Source organism: Larus michahellis, chromosome 4, assembly GCF_964199755.1.
Source record: "Larus michahellis chromosome 4, bLarMic1.1, whole genome shotgun sequence".
Lineage (NCBI taxonomy): Eukaryota > Metazoa > Chordata > Aves > Charadriiformes > Laridae > Larus > Larus michahellis.
The window spans coordinates 93,682,196-93,707,790 of record NC_133899.1 but is presented as its reverse complement, the minus strand read 5'-3'; the positions used below and the strand labels follow the sequence as shown (position 1 = coordinate 93,707,790).

The 25,595-nt window shown below is 48.1% G+C and overlaps 2 protein-coding genes across 2 annotated transcripts; both read right to left on the bottom strand.

The window, feature by feature from the left end:
* Positions 1 to 1,241: 1,241 nt before the first annotated feature.
* IVD (isovaleryl-CoA dehydrogenase) lies at positions 1,242 to 19,339 on the bottom strand. Its single transcript, XM_074586642.1, has 12 exons — positions 19,165 to 19,339; positions 16,380 to 16,469; positions 14,417 to 14,468; positions 11,512 to 11,681; positions 9,954 to 10,047; positions 9,356 to 9,492; positions 8,745 to 8,841; positions 6,062 to 6,155; positions 4,736 to 4,817; positions 3,470 to 3,574; positions 2,525 to 2,597; positions 1,242 to 2,383 (listed from the first exon to the last, which is right to left on the bottom strand). Exons 1-12 carry the CDS (start codon positions 19,309 to 19,311, stop codon positions 2,250 to 2,252), a joined length of 1,275 nt encoding a protein of 424 aa, XP_074442743.1. The 5' UTR covers positions 19,312 to 19,339; the 3' UTR covers positions 1,242 to 2,249.
* A 102-nt stretch (positions 19,340 to 19,441) lies between these two features.
* KNSTRN (kinetochore localized astrin (SPAG5) binding protein) lies at positions 19,442 to 25,146 on the bottom strand. Its single transcript, XM_074586643.1, has 8 exons — positions 25,012 to 25,146; positions 23,873 to 24,005; positions 23,481 to 23,537; positions 23,152 to 23,251; positions 21,353 to 21,467; positions 20,988 to 21,049; positions 20,781 to 20,855; positions 19,442 to 19,897 (listed from the first exon to the last, which is right to left on the bottom strand). Exons 1-8 carry the CDS (start codon positions 25,073 to 25,075, stop codon positions 19,766 to 19,768), a joined length of 738 nt encoding a protein of 245 aa, XP_074442744.1. The 5' UTR covers positions 25,076 to 25,146; the 3' UTR covers positions 19,442 to 19,765.
* Between the last annotated feature and the right edge of the window lie 449 nt (positions 25,147 to 25,595).

The following is a 25,595-nucleotide window of genomic DNA, read 5'->3' as shown; positions in this document are numbered from 1 at the left end:
TCCCTCCACCTGCTGGCCACACTCTTCTTGATGCCCCCCAGGATGCCATTGGCCTTCTTGGCCACAAGGGCCCATTGCTGGCTCATGGGCATCCCGTTGTCCCCGAGGACTCCCAGGTCTCTTCCCACCGAGCTGCTCTCCAGCAGGTCACCCCCAACCTGTCCTGGTGCGGGGGGTTATTCCTCCCCAGGTGCACCCTACGCTTGCCCTTGTTGAACTTCATAAGGTTTCTCTCCACCCAACTCTCCAGCCTGTCCAGGTCTGGCCGGATGGCGGCACGGCCTTCTAGGGTGTCAGCCACCCCCCCACCTTTGTACCAACAGCAAACTTGCTGAGGGTGCGCTCTGTCCCTTCATCCAGGTCATTTTACTGGGACTGCAGCTACTGCCAAGAGCAGCCGAGCTCTGCAGCATCCCTGCAGCATCCCTGCCCCACCACAGCCCGCTGGCAAACCCCCGGGTGGGACGCAGGGCTCTAGGGCTGCCCTTCCTCATCACGGTGGGAATCTGCTCCCCAAATCCGCCAGGCAAATCTGAAACCCACCCTCGGTCTTTGACGGGACACAGGCTGGGGTGTAGCGACTGCAGCGGGTTTGTGACCTGCACCTACAGGAGAAGATGACATCTGTAATCATCCTGTGACAGAGCAGAAGTGTCTGGTCACATCAATAAATTCGTACATTAATGTACAGAAACGCAGGCAGGGTTTCACACGTGAAGTGCACTTCACTTGTGCCTCACCACTCGTTTCCAAAGCCCTTCCAGGTGCAGCTCAACAAGATATTCCTGACGGGCCACCTCTGTCCACTCTCTGCCACCTCCATCCAGAGATCAAGCTTGAAAATTAAACCCTGGGACACTTTGGGTGACATCCATCCACCACAGCTGAAAAAACATGACGTTTAGGAAGAAGGCACTGCCAATGTGATTTTAGAAGCTGTTTCTAGCTCTGGACAAAGTGAAGTTTTATAACTTTTTTAGAAAAACACTTGGTGACCTACCTGACCATCCAAGAAGGATAATTTTTTCTTCAATCTGTGGCATTTTAGAATTCTATATTAGTCTACTGTCACCTAGTATAGACAGATGTCAACTATGAACAAAAAAAATACAGAAAGCCTTAAGCTTTTTTTTGTTAAAACTGCTGGGAGTTTGCCTACATGGCAACTGTTTAATTAATCATTCTGTCATATTTACAACATCCCATTTTTCTTTGTGATTCACTCTTTAAGGCTGGCAGTATACTGTGCAATTTTCTTTAATAAAGCTAGGTAAACGTCAATTTGCTGTATACAATATGCACTGAAAACACCCGCAAACGCTGCTGCGCTCGCTCTGACTTCTCGCGCCAGCCGAAGGTGGAGTGTGAGGAACGTGCTTTTGCCAAAAGAACAACCTTCAGAAAAAAAACCAACCAAATAACCCCAGCCCCAAAAGTCAACCTCCTCCTGCCTGCTCCATTCTTGGCTGTCACAATGCAGGTCTGACGGTTGAACTGTTCCCAGGATGATGGATGGCGACACCTCGGGATGAATAACGCAGCGGGAGGCAGTCAATCAGTGCAGCAAAGACTCCGGGCTGCACCGAAAGATCTCAAGAAGCAGCAGGAACAGGAAAGGAAGTAGGCAAAGAAAGAGATGCGGTATTTTAACGAGGTTTTAGGGATCATCCCCTAAAACACTGCTTGGGCATCGATGACGATTGAGAGTTCATGACAGCTGACCCCATGATGTGGCTGGCGTTGAGTTCCCAAAATGGAAGTTATTAATCCCATTGCAAGGTCACAATGGGAAATTTCACCTTCTGCTAGTAATATGCTAAATGCCAGCTATATAATGGCACTCAGGCTGGCTTTTTTTAACAACAAAATTGTTCCCTCATTGTCCTTTTTTTGGGTGGTGGGGGTATGGGGTGACTTTCTGTGCTCAGCAATGGCTGCCCACGAGCCGGCTTCGATGGCAATATGTCCCCTGGATGAACCTCAGCCCTGTGACGCTGAGAATCAGGATGGCCTATGAAGAGGATGAATCAGGATGATCACAAGAAGAGAAAACCCCACTTTTCCTTCCGTGCTACCATCTGATTCATTTTGTCAAAGCCCAGTCCGGCAGCATCTGTTCACAGAGCAGGCAAAGAGTCCACAAGTGACGACTGCAGAATCACAAGCAGGAAGAAAAAGAGTTGTGCGCTCCAGCCCCTATGGTCAAAGGCCTCGTGGTGGTCAGGGTGCTGCCTCTCCACTGGGGGATGTTACTTAAAAGTGGCATTAAAGGCCCTGCCGATGACAAGCCTGCGCACTTCACTGGTGCCGGCCCCTATCTCATAGAGCTTGGCATCACGCAGGAAGCGCCCCATCGGGTAGTCGTTGATGTAACCGTTCCCACCTGCAATCGAAAAGAAGGCACAAGTCATTCCTCCTCCCTGATTTCGGGGGCTGAGGGTGGGACGGGACAAGCACTGCCCCTGCACCGCCCCTGGCTCCCTCCAGCACCCGCCCAAAGAAACAAACGCTGCCAGCGGCTCACCCAGACACTGAATCCCATCCAGAGCCACCTGGGTAGCGCACTCTGCCGCGTACAGGATCACTCCAGCGCAGTCCTAAAGGAGAGCCACAATGACAGTCAGGAAAGGTGTCCCCTGCCCGTCTCCTGACTCCCTCTGACCTTTCCATGACTCTACAGACACCTGCTCACAAGCCTCGGCTACTCGGTCACAAAGGCAAAGGATTTATTCCCCAGCGAGCAAGAAGCTGCAGCAGTCTCTGCCACTGCAGAACACCTGTGTCAGGTCTGCAAAGGCCACATGACGACAGGAAAAAAAAAGAAAAAAGAAAGAAAAAAGGAGAAAGGAGAAAGAAAGAAAAAAGGAAGAAGAAAGAAGGAGAAAGAAGGAGAAAGAAGGAGAAAGAAGAAAAGAAAAAAGAAAAAGGAAGAAAAGGAAAGAGGAAGGAAAAAGGAAGGAAAGGAAGGAAAGGAAGGAAAAAAGGAAAAAAGAAAAAAGCAAGAATAAAGGAAAAAAGGAAAAAGGAAAAAAGGAAAATGGAAAAAAGAAAGAAAAAAAAAGAGCGCCCCAGGGGAGGCGTTCTCTCACAAACGCACATCACACCCACAGGAGACCAACGTCATTTGATTTGGGATGCAGGGCTCTGTGCTCCTTCTGGAAACACTCCGTCCCCTCTGACAGGTGTGGTGACAGTGCCCGTGTGGAGATGACAACGGGGAGATGACACCCCTCGGAACAAGGCTACAGACCCTTACGACAGCCAGGATGTGCCTTTGGGCTTCCAGTAAACACCTACTGCTGCTAACTCTGTTGCTTTGTGGAACCCGGCTTTCTTTTTCTTTGGGGGAAAAAAAGCACTTTGGGCTGTGAGAGAGTCGTTTTAACCCCCAGGACAGAAACTCCACCCTCAGGATCAGGGACGGAAGGGAAAGGAGCTCCCTGGGCAGAGATGGCAGCAGCCAGCTCACCTTGGCATTGAAATGGCCCTGGTCGCAAGCCTTGGCCACGTTGTAGACGTACTGCCGGCAGGCCATCAGCCGCGTGTACATGTCAGCCATTTTGCCCTGCATCAGCTGCACGGCGCGGAAGAGAGAGACATTAACGTGAGCGAGAGGAAGATTTGAGGTTCAACAAGGCCAAGTGCTGGGTCCTGCCCTTGGGTCACACCAACCCCATGGACGCTCCAGGCTGGGGGCAGAGCGGCTGGAGAGCTGCCCGGGGGAAAAGGACCTGGGGGTGCTGGTCGGCAGCGGCTGAATGGGAACCAGCAGTGTGCCCGGGTGGCCAAGGTGGCCACCAGCATCCTGGCCTGTGTCAGGAACAGTGTGGCCAGCAGGACTGGGGCAGTGACCGTCCCCCTGTACTGGGCACTGGGGAGGCCCCCTCTCGAGGGCTGTGTCCAGTTTTGGGCCCCTCACCACAAAAAAGGCATTGAGGGGCTGGAGCGTGTCCAGAGAAGGGCAGAGGAGCTGGTGAGGGGTCTGGAGCAGGAGTCTGGTGAGGAGCGGCTGAGGGAGCTGGGGGTGTTCAGCCTGGAGAAGAGGAGGCTGAGGGGAGACCTTCTCGCTCTCTACAGCTCCCTGAAAGGAGCGGGTAGCCAGAACGGGTCGGTCTCTTCTCCCAAGGAACAGGCGATGGGCCAAGAGGAGACGGCCTCAAGTTGTGCCAGGGGAGGTTTAGGATGGATATCGGGAACAATTTTTACACTGAAAAGGTTGTCAAGCATTGGAAGAGGCTGCCCGGGGAAGTGGTGGAGTCGCCATCCCTGGAGGGATTTAAAAGCTGGGTAGACACAGTGCTTAGAGATATGGTTTAGTGATGGCTTTTGTCAGAATTGGGTTGATGGTTGGACTCGATCTGAAAGGTCCCTTCCAACCTGGGCAGTTCTATGATTCCATGATTATTTTCTGCATGAGCACCGCGTCCCCAAACTATCCCAGAGAAACTAGACAAATGAGAAGACGCGGATTCAGCAGACATATGTGAGGGAGCTGGAGGTTCTGTCGAGTCACAGACTCCCAGATGTTATCCACAGTCCCTCACCCACCAACCATGGCCTCAGGTAAAGGGGCTCAGAGATCCCTTCACCTTCTCACCACACCATTCCAGCAGGCAGCCCCAGCACTAACTCCAGCCAACCTCCATGCAAAGACCTCCCATAACGGAGCTCCTGGTCTTCACATTTTTGAAGAAAAAAAGCATGACAAAAATTTCTAATTCCTTTTCTTCCTCACCTGGAAGTGGCCAATTTTCTGTCCAAACGCTTCTCTTACATGTAGGTATGGAATTGCGTGGTCAAGAACAGCTTGCATGAGCCTAAGAAAAGCATGGATATGCATGAAAAGGAAAACAACAGAACTACTAATTAATAATAATTAAACCTGGGAAGTGCAATCCAAGGCAAAAGGGTTGTCCTACCTAAAATGACTTGCTGCTGTCTCCCTATAGCTCCACTCAAAGAATGCTAAGAATAGAATCCAAAGGTTCAGTCTTTCTCCCTAGTGCTCTACATATTGCTCATTTGGGACATCTTGTGGTAAGGTCTTACTTTCTTAATTCTGGGGACTGAGACGGAGAGACGAAGAGCTTTCTTACAACTCTGGCCAGGACAGTTTGTGCTGCATCCCCAGAGACCACTAAACTCAAGGAGCACTAGCTAGTAGCACCATAGCTAGTAGCACTAGTACCATAAAAAAAGGGTAGGCACGAATGAGAAGGGTGAAAAATCCTCCTTCTGCTTTGTGGAAGATGGTCTTTCCACGTGAGGATTAATACAGAGTCACCACTTGGGAAGACAAAAGGACTGTAGTGTAAAAGTAATTACTGGGGAGCTTAAGGACTGAATAAATGAAGAACAAACCCTTTACCCAGTCCAGTGATCCCTCTATGTGTCAGTCTGGATAGTGTTTTAGATTTTAAGGAATCGGTAACGCAAATGGGCTGGTTATTCCCAGAGTATCCCATACTGCAGGGACACACAAGGAAGCAACCGGGGACCAAGGCAGATTTTCCATCTCTGGAAATGTTTTATGTTAAGACGGATATTTTCAAAAGCCCGCTCTGGGGGGGCTGCAGCCTGTGCTACGCTGGAAGGCAGAGATGAGCAAACTTTCTTTCTGGCATCGCTGCTTCTACCCCTCGCCCCTCAGAGGGTGTTCCACGTAGATGCTTTCAAACGGAAGACGACTGCCCGAGGAGCGGAGAGGGGAGGAGAGCTAAAGGAAAAGGTGGAGCACCCGTGGACAAGCCGTAGCTGGCGGGAGCGCCCGGCTGAGTGCCCTCCGGTAGGAGTCCACCAGAGCAGCTACCACAGAGCCAGGGAGAACCCAGCAGGATCTCCCTGCTCCTGCCTCCTCTGCAGCTTCCTTCCTTCCTGCCACTCTGACCCAGCCTCTTCCTCCCAGCCCTTCCTCTTCCCTCAGAAGTTGTCTCAGTATCATGGTTCTCCATCCAAGATGGATCCCACTGGGAGCTGCTGCCCTGGTTGGAGACCCCCTGGTCTGGGTGATCGTGAAGGATCCTTCTGGCCTTACAAGCCATGAGAGATGACAAACCCTTACCCCAGTGGCCCACCAGACAGCACGAGTCTCTCCAGGTCCAATCCGCTCATCAGAACGTAGACTCCTTTGCTCAGCGTGCCCAAGACGTTTTCAGCTGCAATCAGCAAGGGGAGGTGATTTACTTACGTGCAAAACCAAGACAAGCTGTTGTCTGAGGGCCTGTGCTCGCTGGGGAGAGGATTCAAACTTTCAGTCCCATCCACCTTTCTCTTTCGGCTGGAGACAAAACGTTGGGGATGAGCTAGACAGGCGCTGAGTTTCGGTACATATACTCCCTACCACTGAAACGTCTTTTCAATCCAAGCAAAGCCAGAAAGGAAAAGGCAGTAAAGGGTTATAAAGTGCATCTACAACCGCTGCTCTTCTCTTGCCGATTTTCTAAAGAGTAAGGTGCTCTCCAGAGATCTTCCAGCTCAGCATTTGTACCAACAAGAACAGGAGATTTAATAGCCTGGGAGGACAAATCGGGAGTCCCCTTCACCATCCCATTAGTTTGTGTCTAAGCCAAACCGACAGCCTCACCGCCTGGTGTCTGAGTGTGAGTTTGAAATGAATGCAAAGCCTGGTCCGATGTGCCGGGGTGACCTCCCTGAGCATTCCCAGCACAGGAACCACAGCTTACGCGGGCAAGCAGGCAAAGCTCACCACTTATCACACACCGGAGTGATGTATATTAGTCTTCCGAAATTGAAGAATACAGTCATTACCCCTCCTTCTGTGAGGGGGGGCCGAACAGAACATTGCAGTTGTTAGAAATGAACGTCTTAAAAAGACAAGTATTATTTCTGTGAAAACGGAACGGGAAAATAGCCATATTGGATAATAGGCTGAGAAAAAAACCCCAAGAAACCGTTTCACTTTGGGACAATCTAAAGCACGTGCTGATGTTAACAAGCATCAAAAAAGAAATAGGAACAAAAGGCTCATCTCAGCAAGGCTCTACTCTTACAATCAGGAGAGAACTTAAAGCCTAACAACTGTGCTTTGTAGATGGCCAGAGATTATCCACTGATCACGCCATCCAGGAGAGCTGACATGTACTGCAGGCTTTGATCACAGGAGATCTGAGAGGTGCGATACGCAAAGTGAAAATGAGACAGGGCTTGGACACACGCAGACACATCCTGAAATAAATAATCTGTTTTTCAGTGGCAGCTCATGGACTGCGCTGTCTCCTGCTTATCGAAAAGCACGTTGATGTAGCGTATGGAGAAGCGCAGCCTCTGCAGGGCCATCATCATGACGCTGGAACCAGAAAGAGGAAGAAGAACGAAGCTGGGCTTTCAGAGAAAATGCTCAAAATCCCCTCTGACAAGGAAGAAAAATACTAACAGCAAACATTACTTTGAAGCGCAGAACACAAACGCCAACATCAGTAATAATAAAGTGACAAAGTTGTTCATGAATAATGACATTTCACAGCTAAAAAAGGACTGAATGGCCTGAACACTTTCCTGTACGTCCAGGAAAAGGGATGGGTAGGTTTGTGGTGAGCTGAAGGACACGTGTGCTGACTGCACAGGGAGGGCAGACCTGCTGGCTGCGTACCACAGCCAAAAAGTAAAACACTGGGGCTCCGAGCCAACTTTCACCAACGCAACACGACCGAATGGATCCGTGGGCAACACTTGCTCTGAGAAAAAACCCAGCCACTCAGTGGAGCGTGGCTGACAGTGAAACCCACGTACTTTAAAGTGATGGAATTGCAGTGCTAGAGGACATCTTGATCTGAGAGAAAGATCCTGCAGACACATGAAATGGCATCAAGCTGGTTCAGCTTCCAAGGCAGAAGCAGCATTAATGGCCAGAGTGCAAAGTGTGTGAACTTTCAACACGGCAGTGATGTGCTTCTCCGAGTTACCAGAAAATGGAAATCCCGTTACCATGAGAACACGCCGTTCTGTACAGATGATTACCCGGGAGATGATCTGAAGACTGGGGCACTGGCCTTTCTGATTTCAGAGCAGAGGGATCCAATAAAGTTAGAAATGTCAGATTTCAGCTCAAACTCTCCCACTTACTGCAAAGCAGCTTTTGGTGGTGTATGGGGAGCAGGAGAGTGACCTGCCCTGCAGATAAGCAATTAGGATTTTCATGAGCTCAGATAAGGCATCTCCTCCTCCACTTGCTATAATAGAGGCCGTAATTTTTCTATCAACACAAATAGCCACCGGAGTAACAAAAACGGCCATTACAGGGGCCCCTGCTGTACTAACTCATGGGGGAAAGGATGTCCATTGTCAGGCCCTGACCCCAAAAGAACTCAGAAATGTTACAGGCAAACCAGAAGTCTGTTGGATAGTCTCCAGCGATTTTGGGGAAAAAAAAAAACAAATTCAAGGCAAATAAGGTCTCCTACATACAAGATGGGGATCCCCAGTGGAAACAAACGTGTTTCTGAGGAAGCCTCACGGAGGCTTTGCAGAAGCCGTGGTTAAGAGTTAGGTCCACCAGGGCGAAAGAGGAGTGACACAGTAAGGGCCGTGCTCCTTCACTGCCATCCAGCAGACTGCGCTTTTCCAGTTTCACCAGCTCTCTTGCGAGGCTGCCAAGGAGCAGATAACCATCTGCAAAGCCCTCCAGGTCACAGTCTGAACACGAACGTAATTAGTGATCCAATTTATCTGATGAAGAAGACAGGAAACCACCACATGCCTACTGCCATGATTTGAACCCAGCTCACCGGGGATCTTGCAGTCTTCAAAGATCAGTTCGCAGGTGTTGGACCCTCTCATTCCCAGCTTGTCGAGCTTCTGGGCCGTGCTGAAACCTGGCATTCCCTGCAAAGTCAGGACAGTAAAAATACATTTCAAATCTCAATTCTGACCGACTAAATAAAATCACTAGACGTCTGTGAAATCAGGATCACAAAGGGGCAGTGCAAAAAAATGGGGGGAAGAAATTAATAGCGCTATTTTACTGTCTTGGCTTAAAAAAAACCCGACGAAGATAGATAATGGGATAGTAGGATGTATTTACAAGGCCTCCAATATCTCCGATAATTTTTGGCAACAAGCAAGGCCTTTTATATTAGAATCTTGTCCGTTCTCTCTACATTTCTAACCCTAAAGACTGGCTGGATACCAAAACCCAGGAGTGCCCAGCTGGGCATGTCACTGGGGCAGTGCACAAATCTCGTATCTTTATAAAATTCAGGCAGAAAGTAGTTTTTCTTTGAGCAAGGGAGTGAGTTACAGAAAGAAAACCAGCTGGCTTCTAAATGCGCCACTTAGGGTGAAGGAGTTAGCTTTAAAAACCGCACTACAATAAGCATGAGAGAATTATCAAACCTACCCTCTCCACAATGAATGCAGTTATACCTCGGGAGGCTGGAACAGCATTAACATCAGTTTTGGCATAAACAATGAGAACGTCTGCATCTGGCCCATTGGTGATCCAAAATTTGTTCCCATTCAAAACAAAGTAGTCTCCTAGAAGCAAAGAGCTGCCATCTGTTAGCTCACAACAGAGCAACACCTGTATCCTCACTCCATTTATTTCAAAACAAGCTGCCAAGGATGCTCTTTAAGACCCCCGCGCACAGCATGCACAAATCCTCCCCAAGTTCAAGAAAACTAATTTCTGGAGTCCAAAGACAGTTTAACAAATGCCTGACAAACTAAGGCACCTACCACTGGCTCCGTCATACCACCAACCTCCACCACCACAATCAGAAGTCCACTTTTGGACCTTCAACCATCCACCTTGTGCCTTCACTACCTGCCTATATCACACGTTGAACCTCCTGGGAAGCAGCACAAACCTGCAAACGTGGCCCCATATACCCAAGACTAAGCACCGTATCTCGGTGGTGTTGGGGAGGTTAGTCTAAATTTACAGGAGATGTTATTTCCACCAGCTGTCTACCCAGGCAGCACAGGACAGGCTTTACCTTTCTTATCTGCCTTCAGCTTCATGGACACGACGTCAGATCCAGCATTGGGTTCGCTCATTGCTAAGGCTCCAATGTGCTCCCCACTGATTAGCTGGAAGAAAAGACAAATATGAGAAAGGGAGGAAGAATGGTCGCATTGTTCCTGTCCCCTCCTTAGCCTGCCTCCCTTTTTTCCTCCCGCGCTGGGTCTCCCCAGCAGCAGTTCTACGCAGGAACTGTCACCGGGAGCCGTAGCTCCCAGCAGAGCCCTGGCAGGGAGCTCCCTTGTGCCGCTGTGACAAGGGAACAGAACCAAATCCCAGTGGGATGAGAAGGATGACTCAACTCAACTCGTGTCTGAGCTACACGAGTACAGCCCTGCTTATAAAACACCGTCCCCAGCAAGGTGCCGAAAGAACCACGCAGGCAGCCATACGCCTTTCCCCCGCTCCCGGTGCCGCGCTTTGCGACTGCCCTTTTGCATAAACAGGAGTTGTTGTACACAAAAGGCCAATGAGGGGGATGAAAAGAGATTGCAAAGCTCTTCGCAATGTTCTCACAGCCTGGTCCCCCCACCCGCACTGCGATAGCAGGTGGACACCCTCCTTCCGCGCCTGCTCGTACCAGGCTCTGGCATAGCTGTTGCTTCCTTGCTTCCTCTGCACTGTTCCTTTCATCCTGCCCTTTTCTCCTTGCCTCTTTTTTTTCCCCTCCCTGTGTACTTTATCTGTCTTCTCCTCCTTTTGATCTCTTTTTTTTTTTTTAAAACAGACTCAATGTGTTCCACCAATCCAATCCATCAGTGCATTTCTACAGAAGTCTCCCTGATCTGCTTAAAACTGGTTAAGTACCATTAAGTACTCTGTCATGAACCCAGAGGAGAACTAAAGTGATCGCACATCTCATTGAAAGGAAGCAAATGAGGGCATTGAAATACACCTGAGCAGCAATGAGGACAATTCAGGGTTACACATTAATTAGCAGGCTGCACAATGCCTTGAGGAAGCGATGCTGTACTTTGCATGTGGTTTAAATCAAGTTCCTTGCGCTGATAATTTCACTGATGATTTCAGTAGCTGGGATTCAATGTACTAGTTAAGTTTTTCCACGCATTTAAATACTGAAATCTGTTTAACACACTTTAGAGTCACAAACATTAATACCCCAAACAATGAAGAAGTTTCACATGTAATTAATTAGCATAAACAAACCAACCATTTGGGCAGTGAGACACGGAGAATATAAAACAGGAAAGTGGCGACTTTCATTCAGAAATCTCAAAACGCTTTGGGAAGTTGGAAGAATATCACCCAGCATCACCTCGAAGCCTCATTTAGGGACACAGCTCCAGAGAGCTGGACTGTGCTGACCTCAGCTCAGGCCAAGGTCAATATGGATTAACAGGACAAAATTTAACACGCTAGAGAAGGGCAAGTTTGGCAAGTACAATATTTCCTAAAGGCTGTGTCACTGATACTGGCCAGTGCTTAAAATGCTACACACCGTGAAAGACACTCATCCTTCCACGCAGCCAAAACCCACTCGCTTTCCGGTTTCCCCTCTTCCAGCCACACACCTTGGGCAAGTACTTGTTTTTCTGGGCTTCGTTGCCGTTTCGCACCAGCTGGTTGATACAAAGGTTTGAGTGGGCGCCGTAACTGAGCCCGACAGCTGCTGACGCACGAGAAATTTCCTCCATCACCAGCACGTGGTCCAGATACCCCAAAGCAGATCCACCATATTCCACTGAAAGGAGAAGAGAAACCTCACGTTAACCACCATGGAGCACATCACACACCCCCCCCAGGGTCGGGCTCGGTCTTGGCTGAGATCCCCGACACTTGCAAGAGAACTTCTGGTTTTGACTGACGCTGTCCCTGAGCTGGGCACCTCTGCCCTTCCCCATCCTCTCCGAATTTCAGTTTTCTTAATTTAAAGGCACAGTGACACTACTTCTTCAGCATAATCAATTATTTACTTGTACGGCACAGTTTTATACATATAACACACATAAGGACACATCTAAAACATGCTGCTGATGTTTGCAAAATAGCAAGTTCTTCTGGTCAACCATCCTTAAGTGCAACCTTAATATTACCACGAAGATTAAATCACAAAGCGGTGACCTGTATTAGGTGAGAGGACAAGGGAACCCAGGCAAAGTTTGTAAAGTACACGCACGCTTGTCATAACACGGACCCCTAAACAAGTGAGGAATCCTCAAACTGCTCACGATGTGGGGCACTAGGGACTTTTCCAAGCCCACAAATGCGCAGGGGAGCAGCATTTTGATGGGTGGCCGATTTGGAACGAGAGTGATCCATAAATGTAACTGCCGTAATTCACCAGTGGCAAGAATGTGGATTTCAAGAGAGCATGAAGTGAGAGTGAGCAGTGCGATCATTGTAACTGGGAATCTAGCTGGGCACGCTGAGCTGAGTCTGAAACCAGTGGCACAGATTAAAGGGACGCGGTAGAACAGGGAGAGAGAAGGCTGAGAAATGCATAATGGCCTTGAGCAGCTGACAGCCTACGTAACTATACACACATATATACCTACACACAGACTTATATACACACAAATACAGGCGCATCCCGATGTAAAAGCTTTGTTCTACAGGCCAGAAGCGAGTGGTTGTACTGCGAAGAGAAGAACTGAAGCGGGAGGACGTAAGGACTGCGGAGCCATCGGGGACGTCACCCGGGAGCGCTTTCTCCTCATCACCACCAGTGCTGTGAGCGAGCAGCAGCGGCGGTAAGGGCAGATATCTTCGTATGCTCAGAGCGGCCAAAGAGCCGAATGCACAACCTGGGCTGGAAGAGGGCTACTGCCCCTAACTCATCAAATTAACATGATGGCCACCGGCGTTACACGCAGCCTTTCCTCCCTGTCACTTGTCCCAACTCGTGTCCTTGCAGGGCTCTTTAGCCTCTGAAATTGCCTCTCTGTCACAAACCAGAGTTTAGGGGATTACTATCAATATCCTAAAAGATGGGTTTAACAATTTCTCATATATGCCAGAAGAAGAGAGCTTTCTATCCATTCCTATAGAGCGGATGGGTTTGGTGCCCACGGATGGTAACCGCCTGCTGTAAGCGGTGCTGGCCCGTGATTGCTTTGTACGGCAAGAAAATAATCCTGCCAGACAACTTCACATATAATACAACCACAGTGTGATGTGGGATGATGCTGCCCTTTCAAAACTACTCTTTATATATATTATTGTTCCATGGTAGCTACGTGTTTGCATTTCTTAACTTAGGTCTTTATAAAATAAATGGAAAATTACATCAAACCAACGTAGTTTCCTTAGTTTTAAGAAGAAAGCAGACAGCACTGCTATTTAAAACGCTCCCTTAATAGACCTGATCCACTGGTGCCCAAACATGCGACTTAATTGAGCATATGCCCTCGTAAGGTTTCACGTTACCTTAAACCCCAGGCTCCACCTCCTACGACAAAACCAATGCCAAAAAAGAAAGTGCACACAACTATACAATCAAAAATAAGGCAAAAAATTCTGGGCATAGGAGGGTTTTAGAGGTAAATCTTTGAGGAAATCAGAAAGGACAGGACTCGTGAGGGGACGGCTTATTTATAGTGTGGGAAACTGCTGTGAGCCTCAGGCACAACATCAAAGAAGAAAGAAGGTAAGAGTGAGAAGAAACAGGAGCAGCAGTAAATTGGGAAGAGTAAAGAGAAAGAAAGCAGAAATACAGACTCTTTCAAGCAGACTCAGCGCCACTGAAAGAAACGCAGAGGCATTATTTGAGGGCATTGCTATTCAGCTTGCTTCTGCAGAAGCTTTGCACCCGCACATCCAGAAACACAGACTTTACGATGGGGAAATAAAGGCCCCATTGGCTGCTTTTCTCCACTGAGGGCTTCTCCTCATTACACTGCGTTAGTGCATTCAGCATGACCAGAGCGGCCTCAGTAATCTATAACATTAATCAAAACACTTTTCAACTAACCTGGACAAGGCTGAATAAGATTTACCCTGATTTTTTTCTGACCGGTTGGATGTGGTCAGCTCTCCGTTAGTTATTACAGCTTTTCAAAGCCTTGTTTTATACCCTTTAACTTCTCCTATTAGAGATGGCTGTTTGTTCTAGGATACTTTTTTCTGTAGCTCTCATTCTTCAGAACTTGCAGCAAACAATTCATATTAGAGAAGCGCAAACACGGTCGAGCTGCATATGTTATACCTGGAGAAACCATTTCTGAACAGCACTTTTAAACTGTGAAAGGCATTTTGCAATTGTCCAGAAGTCTAACAAGGAAAAAAAGATTCTGAGCCAGTGAAGAATAACAAAAGTTGTGAAAGAGTTTTTAAAAGACATGAAGGTAGGAGCTTCTGGACAAAACGGATGTCACATCACAGAGAAGTTTGTTATGAACTGGAAAGCGGGAGTTTAAGAAGTCTCTCTTTTGTTTGAAGGATCACCCAGCGGAAGGTAAAAGGTGGGAACAGACTTACCAGGAGCCGTGATCCCCAGAACTCCCAGTTCCCCGAGTTTCTTCCAAAACTCCTACAAACACAGAAGCAGCAGTCAGTCCAGACCCGCAGTCGGGGTATCAGCGTAAGAAGCCTTCCCAGGTCGCTCACCAGACACATCCATTTACCTTATTCTTGTGGCATCTCAGAGATAAATACACCGACACCTATTCCTCCTGCAGCAGCAGCTCCATCCTTCGGACCAATAACCCAGCCAGACTTAGGACGTTAGTTATGCTACACGTGGGAGCAGTCAGGTGAATTCAGCGAAAAATCACTAAGTTTAATTCTGCAAGGAGAGGTCCTAAGATTTAACTCACCACCCTGTTTAAGGAGATTTTTTTATAAATTAAAACCTCCCATTAATTTCAAAAACTGCACTTCTGGGCTTTCAGGTGCTATCTCTTGCTGAAGATTATTTAGGACTTTATGACTTAAATTTATGCTCGTCTTTTATTTCATGCATCCTTGTTACTGTGCTTTGGCAGCTGATGGGCCCGTGGTTGCCTCAAATAGCTGTTAGCACAAGCTGCCCATGACTGAAACCCTGGAAACTCGTAGAAGAGTTGCTATTAGCTGGCACTTTAAAACTCTTCTAGTAAAACAGAAACTAATAAATAAAGCCAAGGAAGCGTCCTTGGGAGAGATTAAAGAGAGAGGATGTTACAGCTGGGGCAGACGGAGGTGCTGCCCACCTCGCAGGCGGGACTAGGAATGTTATAAAGGGCGTCCACAACAAAGAATTTGTGAACACTTCGGGCTTGTGAAGCTAAAGGAGCTGAATGCACACGGGCCACCCAAGTAGGTAACCTGTAGGTTTTCAAGACTGCCAGGACAGCAGGCACACGTGGGGACTGGACGGCACTACTCAGCTATCCAGGCACTACTCAGCTATCCATACACATACACTACGGAGTTCAGCTGCCAGAGGACAAGCTGTTCTCCCTGACCGCCGACTCCTCCTTTCGCCCGTTACCCAGATTTGTCACCCTGTCAATGCCACTGCCCAAGTGACAGCTGTGTGACTGGAGGCACAGGGACAACCCCATCAGCTGTGCCTGGATCACGGCATCACGGAGCAAGAGGGAACCCATGAGATACTGCAGTAGCAGAGGATGTCACCAATGAGGACCACACGAACGCTGGCGGGGCCAGCTCTCTGCTGCTGCTTCAGCCTCTCCTCCACCACATGAGGGACACGCAGGGGAATGCTTGTCACACAGTCTCGGTGTCCAGTAATAAGATAATTATCAGTGAATAGTCTCCAGAGACTTCGGAAAGTATTACTGAATAGCTCTGGATGACATCTGGTGCGCCAGGCTAAATTTATACACTTAACTTCAAAGCTGTGCATATATCCCTGAAAATGTCAACATCAGAGCTCTGGGAAATCCTAGCAGATGTTCTGAGCTTTTTAAGTCTTGTGGAGCTTATGAAAACCAATAGTTAGGTCTCTCATTTTCATCAATCAAACCATCCCGTTGCACAGAATTTGTTGTTTTTATTAGGCAGGCAAGTTTCAGCTCAACAGTCAAAGAGCTCTACATTTCAGCATTTGCACACAGTACTTTCACAGTAACTTTGAGAGGGAACTGAGATGTCCAAGAATGGTCTCTGCCAGGAGAATACAAAGCACATATCAGAGAAGGAGTCTGAACAGAGCCAAGCAGAAATGCCACAATGAGAATCCAAACAAAACCATTATCAATCCATTTTTTTTTTTTAATTGCATGCTGGCTGAGTTCTGCCCCAGGTTGCTGAAAGTTGTTAAGAAAAGATAAAACAGGAAATAAAAATCTGTTTCTCAATGGCTTTCAAGTTTGAAAAGTTAATGCATATGTTCCTGTGGTGTAGACTGGGATTCTTCGTCTGGACTAATGCACAGATCAAAGTACAGACAGGCTTTCGCTACCATCTATTTCAAACGCACACATGAAATACTTGCCCGCATGCCTTTGAATTCGTTTTCCTGGTCAATCTGTTGGGCCTTCGGAGCCAAATGCTCTTGACAGAACTTTGTCATGGTCTGTCTAAGCTGGGGAAAGAGATGAGGAGAAACACACACGTTACATCTCATCAATATATTGTCATCTGCTTCCCTTGGACACTGCCAGGTGTCTCCAGGATCCCAAACCCAGAAACACGAGACCATGAGGAAATCGACGTTCCAGGTTAGCGGCTGAAAGACCATACGAAATGTCCTTCAGCGTCTTAAAGAGAAGATACTGATGTCCTTAAGTTCCTCTCAGCATTTTACCTTACCAACTGTACCCCAAATGAGAGAATGCTACTGAACTACTGCCTGCTGCCGGGGATGGTTTTGGTCAGGGAACTTAGAAAGCTGATGAGCAGAACTTATGATGAATTATCCCCATCCAGTAGCTGCCTACAGTTTCATTTAATTATATGCAGATGCCCGTAATAAGCGTGCATGCATGCTAATTAAAATGTGTTGGTATATCAAACTGGAACTACCTTAGCTATCCCACTATTCCTATAGAGGGGAATTCTGATAGTCAGGTATGTTCATTCATCCAAGTGTTAGAAGTCTCAAAAGCCTTTTCTAAATTTTAAAATCTGAATACTTAGATACATGTATTCTGCAGAAGTCTATATGCACACTAAGAAAATATATACACTGTCTTAAGTGTTTTTAATACGAAGATTTAACAACTTTGTCTAGATGTTATGGTAGAGTTTAATAATCCCATTTTTCCTTTTGGTTCTTTATTCCCACAAATTAAAGCTGGTGAAGGAACAGTCTTAGAGAGTGAAAGTCTCTGCTGTTTAACCAGAACCTGTAGAAGGGGCAGAAGCGACAAACCAAAATATGCCCACGCTTCTCTGCCCTTCTCTCGAGCCCACAACCAAAGCAGCCTCTTGTCTACACTTCAGAAGATCTGTTGTTCCCATGGCTACCCAGACCTCCCATTCCAGTACCACCAAACAACCTTACCCCTGGTGAGAGATTTAAAAACTTAAAAAAAACCAAACACTTTAGATATGTTTCCATCGTGTCAAAGTTGACAGAAGTAAACCTGAGCATAAAGCTTAAAAGAAGGGGGAAAAAAGCAGCTTAAAATAATAATAAAAAAACTTTAATCAATTAGAGACTGAGGGATAGACTCAGACAGGCATCACTGGTACTCTAAGACAGTTTGTAAGAGTTACAGTGCTCTTAACTCACAGCTTAACTAACATTACTAAAGATCTATTTCTGATACCTTTTTTAGTTTTTCCACCAGCCGGATCTGAATTACAAGAATATTTTCCTCCTTTCACTGAATGTAGAAGCACAAAGAAATACTGAGTTAATTCAAGCTGATACGTCTATAAACCATGAACACAAACCTGGTAAAGTATAATTCTGTAGTAAGAAAAAAGCAAGAATGACTAAGTTTATTGTGTACATCCATATGCCTGCGCTGTCATAATTAGCTAGAAAGCATGGCTATAGCTCCTGACCTGAGAAGCACCAAGGAGAAGAGTTTCCTCGGCAGGAGCCTGTCTGGAGCAGCAGGGGACAAGAGCTACGATGGGTAGCGCTCGGCTGCTGTCAAACACAGGAGGAAACAGCAAAGCTAAGAATTATTACCACAGAATCATTTAGGTTGGAAAAGAACTTTAAGATCATTGAGTCCACCACTAAACCATGTCTCTAAGTGCCACATCTACCCGTCTTTTAAACCCCTTGAGGGATGGTGACTCAACCCCTTCCCTGGGCAGCCTGTTCCAATGCTTAATGACCCTTTCGGTGTAAAAATTGTTCCTAATATCCATCCTAAACCTCCCTTGGCGCAACTTTGAGGCCATTTCCTCATGTCCCATCGCCTGTTCCTTGGGAGAAGAGACCAACCTGTTCTGGCTACCCGCTCCTTTCAGGGAGCTGTAGAGAGCGAGAAGGTCTCCCCTCAGCCCCCTTTTCTCCAGGCTGAACACCCCCAGCTCCCTCAGCCGCTCCTCACAAGACTCCTGCTCCAGACCCCTCACCGGCTCCGTTGCCCTTCTCTGGACACACTCCAGCCCCTCAATGCCTTTTTTTGTGGTGAGGGGCCCAAAACTGGACACAGCACTCGAGGTGGGGCCCCATCAGTGCCCAGTACAGGGGGACGGTCCCTGCCCCAGTCCTGCTGGCCACACTATTACTGACACAGGCCAGGATGCTGCTGGCCTTCTTGGCCACCCGGGCACACTGCTGGTTCACATTCAGACGGCTGTTGACCAGCAACCCCAGGTCCTTTTCACCCATCCTAAATCTTTAAGACCCCCATTGGGCAAGAGAACAAGCTGGGAGTGCTGCAACACTTCTTTTGAGAGGATTTGATGAGTCTCAATTAACTCGTTTCATTGGTGACCACATTTCTGATTACACAGGCCCGACGGGAACGCAGCAGAATTTTTATTTCCCTCTCCGCAGCGCTCCGCTGTGCGGTGTTTACGGTGAGGAGACGCCTTCCCCCGACGATGAAAGGCCAGGCCGAGCCCCGCGGCCGGGCCCGCCGCGATCGCTCCCGCCCGGGCCTGGCGCACACGTGTCCGAGGCGCGCCCTCGCCGCGAGGGGCCGCGCCACGCCCCCTCTGCGCGCCCGCCGATAGGCCAGCTCCCCCCGGCCGCGGCCAATCACAGCCCGCCACCCCGGCACACCCCCACGAAGGCGCGCCGTCCGGGCCCAGGCTCGTTCTCCCCCTTCGCCCTCTCGCCCGGCGGCCGCCTCCGGGGCGTCCCATACCTGCCGCTGCTCGTCGCTCAGCCCGTTGACCGTGTCATCCACCGCCAGCCCGGCGCAGCCCCGCCGCAGCAGCCCCAGCCTTTGACGCCGCCGCGCCCCGCGCAGCCCCGCGCCCGCCGCCGCCCGCCCGATCACCGCCGCCGCCATGGCTGCCCCCGGGCCGGCACCGGCGCGCAGGCGCGGCCCGGCCCCGGGGGAACGGCCCGCCCCGCCACCCGCCCCTCCGGTGGGGCGGGGAGCTGCTCAGCGGTGCGGCAAGGGCAGTAACGGCGCGTCTCCTCCTTCCGACACGTTTAATGGGTTAAAAACGGGAATAATCACAACGCGGGGACGGAGCGGGCCAGACGGGCCCTCACCGGCGCCGGGTGCGGCGAGACAGGGCAGGCACAGCCCCGGCAGACCTGGGAGGAGCAGCGGGAGCGTTCGGCACATGGGCAGTCAGCCCTTGCTGCCGCTGTCCCCACCATCCACTGTCCCCCAGAGCCATCACCCGCTCGGGGTTTCAGACCACCAAACGTAAGAAGGAGGTTGGTGAAGTAGAGACTACCAAACTAAGGGTAAAACATCCAAAAAGAGAGACAATGCAGTCTGTCCTCGTGCCTCACATGGCCAGGAGCAGCTCCAACTCATCAAGTATTGCTGAACATTCCTTAATTTCCCCTTGAAAGGAGGAATGCTTCTCCAGGGACTGCTGGCTCCCTTCTTCTGCTGATTTCCACTTGGCCATCGCTGTCTGCGTAGAGAAGTCAGCATTTTACCAACACCAAAGTACCAAAAGCAGCTCCAACTAAAATACTTGAACTCTTTAGTAGAGTCTTGTCTGCTAAACTATGATTAGTCTCGCCTGACTGGGATGTCTTCTACCTTGGCTCCTTGAAGAAAATGGCAATTTATCTGTGACCAAAGTTTAGGAAGTCTTATATAATAGCAATTTCATTAATTAGCTCTTAAGCTTCTTACCAAGGATTGTAGAACTGTAATTTAATGACTCTTTTGGTCATTACGCAGACAATATTATTGAAGCTGCTTGTGCTTGCATACTTAGCTCCCAGAGAGACTACCCGGGGTCGCTGGTCTGCAACTTTCCAATTTGGATGAAATCTCCTGAATTCCAGTGTGACAGCCAGACTGTGGATCAGTGCTCTGCTGATCTGTGGATCTCTGCTCTGGGGGCTTACGGTCACTTGCAACAGAGTCTGGAACACTCTCTCTCTCAAGAGGAGCTGGTCTAAGCAGAGACAGCTCCATTCCCAGTACCAATATCCACCTTTACTTTGGAACTGATACAGCCAAACTTGAAAGCTGTCAGTCATTAACATCACTTTCACCTTCTACCTTGTTTCAAGTTCAATTGTACACAATACAACTTGAAATGACTGAGATGAGAATTAATGTTGCCCCACCATAAACTTTGCTTTAAGCCCTCTATTTAGAAGAGGAGCAACACATACAGTTTCCTTAACACACGTAAAGACAAACCGTCTGGTTCGTTTGGAGACTAGAGCAACGCCAGGAGGAGCAAAATAACCTTCAGAATCTCACTCAGCACCAAGTTCTCATTACCTGCACCAAGTTCTCATTACCTGATTGAGCCTGAAACAAAGTCACAGTCTTACCTGAAGCTCTTCGTTTTCCTTTGTGGCTGTTTGATTAAATAGCCTCAATTCTTCTATGAGCTTCTCGGTTAACAGCTGAAGAGCCAAAAGGAAAACGCTTTAATATAATGCCAACAAATGCAAGTCTCAGCAGCTGTTTCCAGGGCAGTGGCACACAAACTTCTCCAAGCCCATTTAACCCCCTTCGCTATTTCAAAATTTTCTTACCGTTGTCTGCTTCTGGCATTCTTGTGTCCTTTCTTCCTCCTCCAAAATGTTGCTACCTGTAACTAATTTATGACATGCATTAGTGAAACTCTAATATACAGACAATTTTGCTTATAAGAACAGCTTTTCAAAGTAACTTTCTATAGCAAGAAAGAATAAACTATTTTCAAAGTTTATCCAGAACAGGGCCTACTACAGGAAGTAGTTTTTTCTCTTGAGATAGAAAAAAATAAAATCCCCTGGAGTTACAGCAATATTTCCTTAATGAGGAAGCAGAGTCCAAATGTCTTACGAACAGTCACAAAAGGGAGGGAGCGTTCTGAAGAACAAGTACCGGAATGGTATAAGAAGTGCTTAGTCCTTACCAGGATCAATGTTTCTGCTTTCTAAAATCACCATGCAAGTCTCCTGGAATTTCTTCAGCTTCTCAACTTCTTGTATCAGGCCTTCATTTTCCTCCTTTAACTCCTTGATAGTGCCCTGTCATTAACACAGGTTGTAAGTGAATCAAGTTTCCAAGGAGATTTTCTTCTCGTTAGTAATACCAAGTGTGATGCTAATGGCTTAACAAGTCTCCACTAGCACCAGGAATCAGACCTTGCCCTTCTGTCTCTACCACCACAGCAAATGAGTCTGCTGTAGAGCCTTTCTCTTGCTTCTGGACAGGATTAATACATTTACCACATCCACATGTCACAGCAATTACTAGAAAAATTTGATTCTAGAGATAAATTCCTTTTAGGCAACCCCAGCATCTCTTTTCTTGTGCTCCCTCTCATATACATAAATAATTCAAAAGTTGTATTGAGGAGCATATAAACACCTGGGAGGAAAGGGCATCTTAGAATCTTTAAGCCGCAGCATTATCCCCTACACAGTTCAGGCAATTGGGTAAGCTGATCAACCCCACAAGTTCAATGGGATTCTCCAAGAGAATCGATAAGCGTGTGGATTAGGGTGATCCAGCTGATAGCGTTAGAAGCTTTTTGAACACGTCATAGGAGGTCTCAAAGGCTCTTAAAGAAATCAAGCTGTGAGATAAGAGGAACAATCACCTCGCAGATTAGTAACTGGCTGACAACTAGGAAACAAAGTGAGCTTTTACAACCGAAGGTTACCAGTAGGGCCTCTTGCACATGACAGAAATTGTGCCAAGTGTGTCCTAGAGTGATCTGTAAGAGGAGGTGAACAATGAGGTGCCAATTCTGAATCTAAACTTGATTCAACAAAGTCAAATCTGTTTGAAACAGAATCCACTGAACAGTCCCAACTCTCAGCCTTTCCTCCAGTCCCTTAATCATCTTAGTGGCCCTTTGCTGGACTCTCTCCAGTACGTCCGCGTCTCTCTTGTACCAGGAGCCCAGAACTGGACACAATACTCCACATTTGGCCTCACCAGTGCTGAGCAGATGGGAAAAAACTTGCAGAAGAATACAAAGACACTAAAAGATTAGGCAACAATATGACACAATAGCGCAGGAAGAAACATTAGCTTATATGAACTGAGCTCCACGTTAAATATTCAGAAGAGAATGAGGTCACTGCCCCTCCGACTTAGTGCACAGCAGTGACCAAAATCCCAGTAGTGTTCTTCATTACTAAAATGAGACCATACACATTCCCGAACTCACATCTTCAATACTGTATGCATTTTCACACCACGCTATGCAATGGGTTAATAAAGCTAGGAGAGACTGGGCAAAAGGGACAAGGAAATTGAATAGCTTATCTACCATATGTTAGGAGCTACAGAAGAAAAAGAATTAATAAACCTCAAATCATCAGTGGCAAGTGATTATTTACAGTTTCTCTTGATGTAGCTAGGAAGCATCTGGCAATGTTGGGCTGTTTTAATAAAATTTCATGCGAGTGTATAGATGTGAACTTGAAATATTCTCCCACAATGAGTTTAAAATGGAATTAGAGCTCTTAATTAACAGTGATCTGGATGCATTATCCATCCAGATACATCTGCAGTTCTGCTGATTTCCAGGTTCTAGCAGACAACACGAGTTTCAGAGGAGAAAACCCAGCCCACTCAAACTCTACTGACTTCTGATGGAGACAGGAAAATGAGCAAGACAAAGCCTTTGATCTGACCCTGTAGGGATCAGAACGTAAGAATTATTCAATGATTTATTTATTTCCCTCCCCCTTTCCTTACTTGTGCTCCCGTTAGTCTGGAGTGTAGCTGCTGTTTGGCTGTTTCTAACAGCTGATTCTTGGTCTTCAGCTCTGCTTCTAGCTTGTATCTGTTGAGGGGTCTGTAGAGTCAAACATCAAAGATACAGGGGCAAAAATATCAGTGTTACACACCTTCTCTTACACTTCCACAAACGCGCTCTTTTTTGAAGCATTTGCTCTTGTTTCTGACCAAGAGCTTTAATCAGCAAGCTTGGCAAGAAGGCTGTAGATGGGTGAGAGCTCATCATAACCTTCCAAGAGGGAACATTACTGCATGACAGCAACTAATAGAAATTTGAGGAAACATACCCTCTTGCAGCTGTCTTTTTTGAAAGCGGTTCCACTTTCTTGGCAGATTTAGGCAACCTTAAAAGACAAGTAAAATACAATTACAAAAAGATCACTGTATTCTTGCAGATTAATTTGAGGGTAGAGGAGCACTGGCACAGGCTGCCCAGAGAGGTGGTGGAGTCTCTGTCTCTGGAGATATTCAAAACCCACCTGGACACATTTCTGTCCAACCTGCTCTGGGTGCCCCTGCTCTGGCAGGGCGTTGGACTAGATTACCTCCAGCGGTCCCTTCCAACCCCCACCATTCTGTGATTACCAAGTCTGTCAGTTTGACAAAAACTGCAGAGTGCTAAGCCATCTTTAGGACATTTGCCAAGTAACAAATCCATCAATATTTCACTTTCGTTTACCCTTGGTTTGTAGCTTTGAAGACACCATCTGCTGGAATGTTTGAGCTAAAGTTAAAATTGGGATCTTTGTTGAACTCTAGATCTGGTGTTTTGCCGACGCATTGTTTCTTTGAAGGAAAAGCCGTTTGCATTTCTGCAAGAAAAAGACAACAATGAGAACACTAGAGTCTACAAGATATCACCATAATACACTGAACTACTGGATCTCTTATGCCTTCAATTTGAGGTAAATCACAATTATATCTGGCTGGAACGGAGACTTTAATGTAGCAGCAACTAAGCACAGTCTTCAAACTTTACCCAGGATTAAGGGTCCAGAACAGCCACGGATAGCTCAGTTGGCAGACAGTGTTAAAACACAGTTACCAGGCTGGTACTAATGAGAGGAAGTTTGAAAGTGGTAACAGGCAGGATAATAAAGGAGGTCTCAATATCAAGCAGACAGCATGGCACAGGGCTCCAGGCAAAGCGTTCAGTACCGGAAGCAAAACAAGCACAGCCCCCTTCAAACTCTCAGTTAAGAGAACTTTGTATTTCAATTCACGCTTATAAAACAACACTATAGAGAAGTAGCTTTCTATGTAAAGTTTGTTCGGCTTTAAAGCACAGCTGTTTGAGTATATAAAGCTTTGTTCACACAGTGGGTTTAGGAGGCTTTTTTCCCCCCCAAGGTAAGCATTTTTCAAACGACATACCCATAAGCACATTGATATTACAGTAACACGGGAGTTCCCACTGATATAGACTAGCTCCCACGTTTTTAATGTTAAGCCTGGGTGTGTCACATTTCCAAACTGCTGTAAGTAGTGCCAAAAAGCTTTTATAAGTAAGAGCCTCTGAAATAAAATATCTTTACCCTCAGCAGGCACCACCTTCAGTGAGGGGAGATACAGGCCCTTGGGCCCGCACCAGATTGTGCCTCAGCGGGCAACTGCCCGGGGTGCACGCTTAGCCAAAAAAGCGTTAGTCGAAGTCTTAGAGACAAAATAGTTGGATAAAGCCCGTAATTAGACTTTGCAACGGCCACCACAGGCCAAGGCGGCACTGGAGCTCCGCGCCGGCCTAACCCGCATCCCAGCGCGCCGCTCCCCCACGGCGGGGCGGAGTCCTCTTCCCCCCGTCCCGGGGCGAGTACGCACCTGCGGGCGGCCCGGCACGGTAGGACAAGCCGTAGACGGGAATGCGAGAAGTTCCCCCCTCCATATCCCGCCGCCGCCGTTTGAATCGAACCCGCCGTCAAACGGTCCGGCGGCGCCGCGCATGCGCAGAACCCGGCGGCGCGCAGGCGCGGAGGGCGCCCGGCGGCAGCGCGCGCTCTTTCCCGCCCCTTCCCTCAGGGGTGGCGGACGCGCTCCCTGGGCTGGGGGGATGTTGCTTTTTCCCCGCAGCCGCCCTCAGGGCAGCCGACAGTCGGCCGGGAGGGTCGTCCCACCCTCCCTTCCTCCCGCCGTCTCGCCCTGCGGTTTGGGCACTCGAGGCCTGGAGCCCTCAAGGCCTCTGTGGCCTTTGGGTGCGGGGGGCGCTGCGGGCCGCGGGCCCTCCCTGATGTTCCCTCAGGGGGCTGGTGCTGCCGCTGGCGCCTGAGGCGGTTAAAATCGCCTTTCCAGCCTGCAAGGAGAAAGGGTGCACGTGTATAAAATGTTTCCCTACTTTATTAAATGCTGTTGCAGCGTTTTCCAACCCGGTTTTTAAAATGGGTGAGAAATCCCTCCAAAGAGTCGTG

Excerpts from the sequence above, each read along its gene's own strand:
- IVD (XM_074586642.1), bottom strand. The coding sequence starts at position 19,311 with ATGGCGGCGGCGGTGATCGGGCGGGCGGCGGCGGGCGCGGGGCTGCGC. Across the intron at positions 16,470-19,164 it reads TGAGCGACGAGCAGCGGCAG|CTTAGACAGACCATGACAAA; the intron begins GTATGGGACGCC and ends CTCTTTCCCCAG. Across the intron at positions 2,384-2,524 it reads GGATGGGATTCAGTGTCTGG|GTGGGAACGGTTACATCAAC; the intron begins GTGAGCCGCTGG and ends TTTCGATTGCAG.
- KNSTRN (XM_074586643.1), bottom strand. The coding sequence starts at position 25,075 with ATGGAGGGGGGAACTTCTCGCATTCCCGTCTACGGCTTGTCCTACCGT. Across the intron at positions 24,006-25,011 it reads CCGTGCCGGGCCGCCCGCAG|AAATGCAAACGGCTTTTCCT; the intron begins GTGCGTACTCGC and ends TTTTTCTTGCAG. Across the intron at positions 21,050-21,352 it reads AAGCAGAAACATTGATCCTG|TTACAGGTAGCAACATTTTG; the intron begins GTAAGGACTAAG and ends GTCATAAATTAG.